General features: G+C 43.1%; 1 protein-coding gene across 2 annotated transcripts; it reads left to right on the forward strand.

Annotated features, from left to right (window-relative positions):
* Positions 1–938: 938 nt before the first annotated feature.
* LOC119013500 (nuclear distribution protein nudE homolog 1-like) lies at positions 939–8,059 on the forward strand. Of its 2 annotated transcripts, none has more exons than XM_037088083.1 (9): positions 939–1,165; positions 2,129–2,266; positions 3,125–3,278; positions 4,936–5,084; positions 5,180–5,316; positions 5,673–5,945; positions 6,130–6,215; positions 6,571–6,755; positions 6,872–8,059. In XM_037088083.1, the coding sequence occupies exons 2-8, from the start codon at positions 2,181–2,183 to the stop codon at positions 6,718–6,720; spliced, it is 1,035 nt and encodes a 344-aa protein (XP_036943978.1). In that variant the 5' UTR covers positions 939–1,165; positions 2,129–2,180; the 3' UTR covers positions 6,721–6,755; positions 6,872–8,059. The 2 variants fall into 2 exon arrangements, with proteins under 2 accessions (XP_036943978.1, XP_036943977.1); XM_037088082.1 differs by having other exon boundaries at positions 940–1,165; positions 6,571–6,716.
* Positions 8,060–8,623: the final 564 nt, after the last annotated feature.

The following is an 8,623-nucleotide window of genomic DNA, read 5'->3' on the forward strand; positions in this document are numbered from 1 at the left end:
AATAAAAGTGAAGTTTTCTTGAAGTGTCCTGTTAAAGGTTATGGAAGGTACCTTTGGTTTCTATTAACTTCTTTAAATATAGTCTAAATATTTATTCATAAGAGGAAGAGATGCAGAATGTAGTTTAAATTAATTTATATTTGTGCATGGTTGTTATTTCCTGAAAGCAGAGCAGAAGAATACCACAGTGATGAATGGAACAGAAAAGGAGAGGTAATTATATCCCCAAGATTTGTTTAGATTCTTTAATATTTGAACAAATCAGTTTGAATTAAAAAATAAAATGGCGCAGGCAATAAAACGTGTCCAGTTGACTGAATTCCCTGCACTGCAATACTAACGAATTAAAGCCTAGATAAAGAAAATTGGTGTTTAGAATTTGAGTGCCAGATTTTCCCAGCTGTCACGGAATGCAACACTGGAAGAAAAGGTTTCATTATTTCCAAAATCAAAGAAAAATTTGTTGAACCTTAAAGAAAAGCTCAACAAAAATTAAATTATCGATTCAACTGCACATAAAAACACATAATAGATCAGATAAGAAGAGCTAAAAAAAAGAAAAACAGGTAATATCTTGTCAGGTGGCCTCCTAATGTGAAACATTCAACACAAAGACAAACGAACATAAATTGTATACAAATGTAAAATTCTAACTTAACTCAGTTTTCAACTCAACATCAGAGAATATGCTTGCTCATATTTCAGAAACATGAAGATTGACCTTGGTATCTAATGTTGTGCTCATATTACCTGGTATTTTCGACTGCACTTGAACGCAGCACCGGCCGCTGCTAATCCATCAAAACGTCTGGACCCGTTTTACTCTGACATCTCTCCTCCGATTGGACGAGGATCCTAATCCCGCCTATCACATATTGATTGACAGACACTCAACCAATAACAGGAGTCCTCGAGGCTGCCATCTAACTTGTGATTGGTTAGTGGGACTGGACAATATGAATGGCAACATGTATTGTTCGACGTCTTCCCAAGAAAGCAGCAACTTTGCGGTTTCCAACTCCGGAGAGACTTCTTCTACTTCTCTTTCACCGGCTCTCTTTCAGACTTCACCGACACAGCCGTCGGTTGTTGTACCGGCTCATGACGACGATCTAGAGGAAGAATAAGAAAACAACATTGCGTCGAAAGAAGCGAACTGTTGAGCGTAAGTTCCAGTTGGCTGTTGTGTTTATCTCAGCTGGGATTTAAATGGTTAACGCTAAACTCCGTTAGCCCAACTAGCTAACTTTACTTTTAGACAACTGAGAACATTCCTCTGACTTTCTTGTGTTTTATAAGTTTCGTAGAAAGAAAACAGTTTGAGCTCAGTGTCTCAAAAGTTCATAAAAGCAGGTGTAACTAATGATAAAGAAGGTGACAGTATCGTAAATTACCCGTTATCTTTGAGGCACCGTTTTGTTCGGGTTCCCGTTTTCTGCGACCAGACTCCTTATAAATTTGGTAACAAATTAATTTCAGCAGTGGCTTGATTCTCATTTTACCAAAATGAGCTTAAATTGAAGGTGTTTTGTGAGTTGATAGAATCTAATCTTTAATTCGGCATGTATTCACTAACATTATTCAAAGAAGTGTAACGTCGCTATTGATAAGTCTGATTTTCTCCTCATTAGCATTTCGGGTACCCGTTTTCTACGTCCAGACTCCGTATAAATTTGGTGACTAATTTATTTCAGCAGTGTCATGAGCCACTTTTAACTAAATTTAGTTAAACGTGAAGGCGTTTTATGAATCGATAGACTCTAATCTTTAATTCGGCATATATTCAGTAACACTATTCAGAGAATTGTAACGTTGATATTCGTAGAGAAGTCCGTGGTAGTCCGATTTTCCCGTTATGTTTCCTAACTCAGCGCACCGTTAACTCCATGAAGGACGGTGACAATCAAAGTCTATAAACTCAGATTTTATGTGGGACATGATGGTTAATGATGTTTCACATATTGCCGTATTAAAGCAAAAATCAAGATGGATCGTTTAAAATAATGTTTTCTAATAATTTGAGATTTTCCATTAACCGGTGTGACGTTGATTACAAATTGCCCGATTTCTAAACGGAATTCTGCTCCACCAGAACTTGCCTAATTGCCTTGTTTTAATTGAACCCCAGACCAGGAGTGGTGTGACAGGAGAGTGAGCTCTCCATCCGGACCGGGCTGGAGATGGGGGATCCGGAGCCTCCAGAGTTTGGGTCCCTGGAGGAGGAGCTGGAGTACTGGAAGGAGCAGGCTGCCCAGCACCAGCAGAGGTGAGTGGGCCCCATTTATGTTGTTTTTAACAGACCAGGATCCATTTTCACTTCTGCTTACTGCAGTTCCTCATGTTAAAAGATGTCAAAAGTGCTATACTGGTCCAACTGGGTAAATATAGTAAATCTGGGCCACATCTTAACACTTTGTAATACACATTTCTTGTTATTGTCCCTCCACTGTCGTCTTTTATTGGTTTTGAAGTATGATCACATTATAAGTGACTATTTTGGAAAGCATGTGAGAAACAGTCCATCCATGAAAATACAGAGTCCCAGTTTTTTTTAGTTTCATGTAACTTGTTATATAAGTTGCGTAAATTCATATTTTGTGCTGATAAGCTTGTGGCAGCAAGATTATAACAGAATCTAATATGATGTTTCAGGACTCAGGTGCTCTGCAATTAAATTCTGAAAAAAAAACAATCAGTACCTATTTGTTTCTCTCGTTTTCAGTTTATAGAAATGGGAGTCTGGAGACACTCCTGCAAGACAAACAACTGTGAACCTCAAGCTGTTTTCCTATTAAACACATTTCTGCGATGTTTAAACTTTTGTGTTTAGTCCATAATGCCCAGTGTTTCCTGTGGTTGGGTGGGAAATGATCAGGTTATGTTGTTTATCCAAACAAATTTAGAATAATTCTGCCCAGCCTTCCTCCACAGTGCGGTCAGATTATTTTGCTCTAAACATGACTGTGAATGATGTGTTTTCACTCAATAGAACCAGCAAATCTAAACCAATAAACCAAATTGAATAATAGATCAGATTTGCTGTGATAGCCTCTAAAGTTAATAAAGACAAACTTTATGTTCTGCGGTTGTGTGTGTGTGTGTGTGTGTGTGTGTGTGTGCGCAGTGCGGAGGAAGCCCAGGAGGAGCTGCAGGAGTTCCAGCAGATGAGTCGGGACTACGAGGTGGAGCTGGAGACGGAGCTGAAACAGTGCGAGACGCGAAACCGAGAGCTCATCGCAGCCAACAACCGCCTCAGGATGGAGGTGGAAAACTACAAGGTGCACACGACATTATCAGATATCAGAGACTGGAAACGAGAACCCCAACTTTCCCAATGTAGATTCTTGAAAAAACTTTGGTTTGGGTGTTTTAGATTTAGATGTACACGTCTTGTAATATAATGTTACACTGAAGCACAGAGACGCTGCATCAGGCAGGTCATTTTCATAACACTCAACCAACTGACCTGTTAAAGTGTGTTTGACTGGGGATTTCCATATTCATCAGCTGATAGTTAGTGGAGTTTTATGGCCTGACCCTCTTCTCTGAACACACACACACACACACACACACACACACACACACACAGAGGATTGATTCAGCGCAGAGAAAGGCAGCTGATGACTCTCGCTCCGTCTGTGTCTGGAGGGGATAGCACTTTACATAAGACTAACTTCAGTCGTGTCGCAGTTCATTCGCACCCTCTTCTCCCTTTTTTAAAGAAGTATATTTTGTTTGTCGTCCTGCTGAGACGTTCAGAGGCAAAAAAAACAAAACGCTGCATAAATATCGTCCGTTGTGAAGCCTTGTTTGTGCTCTGCCCAGCGTCCCCGGTGCTTCGAGGGTGAGGTCATTGAAATGTGTGCTGCTGTTTCCACAAGCGTTCCTAACGTGAGGCTGCAGCTCAGTGTCTCTGTGACGAGGTGTTAAACACTTCTGCTAATCATTCAGGAGAGAATAAGTCATGTAGCTGTAGAGCTCAGCAACAAGTCTTCTTAACTTTTGGGATTAAAAAGTGGATTTATCTTCACTCCTGTTTATCAACCTGACTGCAGCACAGAGGGGAAATTATTTAACTTCATAAATGTAACGTTACAGAAGAGGAGAGGGGGAAAAAAGTCTCGTGTTGGAGCCAATCTTCACTTTTAAAGCATCATTAACCACAGTCAGTAATCAGACTGTTACAGTGGGAAGAAACCAGCATTATGAAACAAGTCAGAGTCTTTAAAGAGAAATTAGCACTGAAACCACTGAAACGTTCCCCAAATGTTAATACACATCACAAGGACGTGATCGTAACAGTGACCAAACAAAGTACAGACACAGAACTAGTGACTCCAGCATGTTGACAGAATCTGTCTCAGCTAAACTAGAGTTTCAAATGATCCGCAACATCAAAAGCCTTCAGTCCCGGGGTGATGAAGTGAAGTGGGGCACCAGTGGACCCGGTCCTGCTTCCTTCCTACACTTTTAGTTCTGGCGCCTTTGCTTTGACCACACCCCTCTTTGAACTGTTCCTGTGCTGAGAAGATAAAAAGATTTCCATAACAGTAAAACGAGCTTTATAATCTCTGACAGCTCGTATGACCAGTATGCAGAGACTCTGTGGAATGTAGCTAAAGCATGCTGAAGCTTGAAAGTGTGCCGTGTTGTCTGGTATCGACTCTCTGTTCCTCACAAACCCTCCATGAAGCTCAGCACAGGAAGATTTTCACTGTGTTTGACAAGTAAAGTTCTGATCCGGTGTTGATGGTCATGAAACAGACGTATGTGTGTCAAAGTTTTCTTTTCCTGGAGAAGAATTTAAAGCTTTTAGATGAGTAAATGTCACTTTTCATGAGCTGAATATACCTCTGATATTAAACTCACCTCTCTTTTTCTGTATTCTGTCCGTTGTCGCGTCCTCTCCTTGTCCTGCGGTCGTCCTCCTGCCAGGAGAAGTATGAGACGCAGCACTCTGAGGCCTACCGACAGATCTCCACCCTGGAGGGAGACCTGGCTGAGACCACGGCCGTCAGAGACCAGCTTCACAAATACATCAGAGAGCTGGAGCAGGCCAACGACGACCTGGAGAGGACCAAGAGGTCAGAGGACGTCACACGCAGACGCTCTTTAACTGTAACTGTAAACCTAAATAAAAATGGGCAGCAGTTCTGGAGCCTGACTGTGTGTGTTTCAGGGCGACCATCATGTCACTGGAGGACTTCGAGCAGAGGATGAACCAGGTGATCGAGAGGAACGCCTTCCTGGAGAGCGAGCTGGACGAGAAGGAGAATCTGCTGGAGTCCGTCCAGAGGCTGAAGGACGAGGCCAGAGGTGGAGACTCACTGATCTGCTGTCAGATCAGTCTGGTTTTACAGACCTTTGCTGTCGTGGAGAAAGGGGTTTGACGTATCTGTGTGATGTGATTCAGCATGTAAACACCAATTACATCAAGTTACTGTGACAGTTACCAGACTGTTATGTGCAAACAGTTTCAGTCTTAGCTTCCTTTCTCTCCAGAAGGTTCCCAGACTATTGGCAGAGTGACTTAACTTCTGTTTCTGTCGCAGATCATAAACCAGCTAAACAGAGATTACACAAAGCATTTTCTTCTTCACGTGTTTCCAGTCAGAGTGAACGCAGTTTGTTGTAATTGACGGCTGAACTGACGTCTTTTATTTGTGCGTCAGACCTGAGACAGGAGCTCGCCGTGCAGCAGAAGCAGCAGGTTCAGGACAGGAAGCCGTCTCTCAGCGGTGCAGTCAAAGAGCCTTCCTCCTCCTCCTCCTCCTCCTCATCCATGGCTGGTCTGCCCACCCCACCCCTCACCCCTCCAGACAAAAGAGTGGAGGACAAACCCACGTCGTCGTCCTCCAGCCAGCCCGCCCCGTCAGTCAGCACGCCGTCCAGACCTCCAGCCGCCGCAGAGTCCTTCAGCACCCCGCTGCCCTCCATCAGCAGAGGTCGGCCCGCGAGTGTTGTTGTCAAAACTACTTCTTCTTCTCTTCCTCCAAACTACAGGCTACCTTATGTTAAGACAGAACTTGTGATTACCAGATAATCGTTTAATGTAAATCATCATGTGTTGTCGCTGTTGCATGTTTGACTTGATTATCTCCACACTCATCAGCTGTTGTGTTCCTGCAGGTGAAAGCCTCTCGGCGACTCCTCTCACCACGTCGGCGAGAATCTCGGCTCTGAACATCGTCGGAGAGCTGCTGAGAAAAGTCGGGGTAAGAGTTTCGCTTGTGATTTGGACTCAAAGGACCGAAGAGAAGTTTGGTGTTTTTTAAAAAGAATCGTCTCTTTCTGTTTTCATCGACTGGTGACTTATCATGTGACGCTGCAGGGTGTCTCTGCTTTCTCCCCTCAAACGAACATAAATACTTTATTTTTTCACGGTTTGTTATTAGTTTGGATAAATGCTTTATTTGAACCGATGTGTTTTCATGTTTAGCAATGTGCTTCAATACGAAATGTACTTAATGTTCAACATAATCTGGTGTTTCACTGGCACGTTAAGGCGATGAATAATGTCGAGGCAGAGGGCATCGATGTGAGGCTGAAGCTTTTCTTCCCTGTACGTAGAACCTGGAGTCGAAGCTGGCGTCGTGTCGGGAGTACGTCAACGAGCAGAAGCCGAACCGCAGAGGTCACGCTGGAGGACAGGGAGCGGCGCCGGGCCAGAACAGCTCCTCAGACACTCATCCTACCAACGGCCTCTACAACAAGGGGTGAGCTGCCAGTCGTCGAGGAGACTTGTTGTTGTCCGGGTAGAAAAGCTTTATTTGTTTGATGAAATCTAAACGTCTAATTATTTTTTCCTAAAGCTCTGTTGAGGTGTTTGTTGAGGAAACGGCTCCCTGAGCGTTTTCGTTGTGTTTGGCAGGCTGGTGAAGAGATTAGACTTCGGAGCGGGACCCAAACTGCTGCTGTGAAAGTGTCCGACGGCGTCCACCTCGATCCTCCTGCGAGCTGCTCGATTCCGCCTGGACGTTTACCGGTACTGTGTGCTGCACATCATACGGACCTCTCACTGCGAGCTGCAGGGATAAAACAGACGGACACTTTGATACCGCCTCTTTGTTTTCTCGGCACTCGCACTTAGCTTGAACTAATTTACCGGACTCATGCTGCCTGTCGCCTCCTTCGTGTTTGTTTGCCAGGTGTTTTGCTTTTTCTTTTTTTTGTGTGTCTTTTTATTTGTGCCCAAAAGCTGCGTCGACACTGAACAGGAGGTGAACTGTTGAGACATCCTGATCGCGTCTGTGCTTTCAGCGGTCAGAACCTGTGCAATTAAACCAAAGTGAACATCGGCTTCATGTTCAGTTTGAACACGTTCAGAGTGTCGGAGTGGTGAACACTGGACGAACACTTTTACCTTCACGGAGGGTTTTTGTCTTTGAAAGCTTCATTTAAGTGTTGAAGTTCAGTTTAGTCTTTTTTGTCGTCATTAAACCTCGTCGTCTGTTGACGTTCTGCTTTCGTCCAGTGTGTCTCTGCAGGCGTATTTGTTGAATAACGCCTTGATTTAAACGGGCTGGACTTTCGTTCCGTCCTCTGCGGCTTCATTTCTCACCGGAAGCGTTTTTGTTTGTGTTTTTTGAAAGTTGACCTGATGCTTTGTACCGTTCTTGTGTCTGACGTCCTGCCCGGCTCGATCTGCTCTGTGCAGCACGAAGCTGCTTCTGTAAAGACTCGGGACATATTTTAATAATAATTAATAACTTTAGTTTTACAGCACTTTTCAAAAACCAAGTTACAAAGTGTTTCATAATAAAAAGTTAAGCACCATCAGTTAAGGAAAGGAAGAAGAGAACTTCCTCTGGATGGTCCAAGTTTGGATGTAGTTCCTCTGACTTCAGTGTGTTCATGTGGTTTTAAACATGTTGACTGATTCACGTATTTAAGTGACAAGGAAAATAAATATATATTTCACAAACATGCATGTGAGCATCAGCCCAGTGTTTACTATCGTCCACCATGTTTTAGCATCATTGCTCTGACCTGAGGGGATCGTGTGAATTTTCCTCATCAGGAATACATTTCTTTCTGCCACTTATCCCAGAGAAAATATTTTAAAAAAACACGGAGTCTTGATATTTTAGGTAGTTTTAGATAATTACAGATTTTTTTTTTTTCACAATTGAAGGCAAAAAGTAAGAATTTGAAGTGTCTTCCTGTGGATGTTCCCGGTCCTCAGAGGACGCTCGCTAAACTCTCCTGTTACACTAAAAATATCAAATCTGAGGGGATGAAATTTACAGATCACATTCATGAGCTTTTAGATTTTAACACAGGACCTTCAGGACAAACTTCACACGTTTAGCTCTGCTTCGTTTAGGCTCTAAGAGGAGAAATCCATCAGCATGTTGTTCGTTCTGTCCAATACTTTGATACCTGATGGGATGAAATCAGAGCGTGATAGTTTTAGTCTAGTTCGGGTCGAGGAGAGGAGAGGCGGCACCTTTTAGTCCGTGGAGACGCTCGTTACGATGAACGACCCCTCTGCAGAGCTACTTCTGACTTCTCCAGGAGTGAAAAAGGAAAACGTCTTCTGTTCGTGAGGAGATATGAAAACTTCAGTGAAGGCTACTCATGTTTTATGTTAAAAATGAAATGTAATAGTTTTGACTTGTAG

The sequence above is a fragment of the Acanthopagrus latus genome, chromosome 23, assembly GCF_904848185.1.
Source record: "Acanthopagrus latus isolate v.2019 chromosome 23, fAcaLat1.1, whole genome shotgun sequence".
Classification (NCBI taxonomy): Eukaryota; Metazoa; Chordata; class Actinopteri; order Spariformes; family Sparidae; genus Acanthopagrus; species Acanthopagrus latus.

Coding starts and splice junctions, on each gene's coding strand:
- LOC119013500 (XM_037088082.1), top strand. CDS start 2,181: ATGGGGGATCCGGAGCCTCCAGAGTTTGGGTCCCTGGAGGAGGAGCTG. Junction 5,317..5,672: donor GCTGAAGGACGAGGCCAGAG/GTGGAGACTCAC, acceptor TTTGTGCGTCAG/ACCTGAGACAGGAGCTCGCC. Junction 5,946..6,129: donor GCTGCCCTCCATCAGCAGAG/GTCGGCCCGCGA, acceptor GTGTTCCTGCAG/GTGAAAGCCTCTCGGCGACT.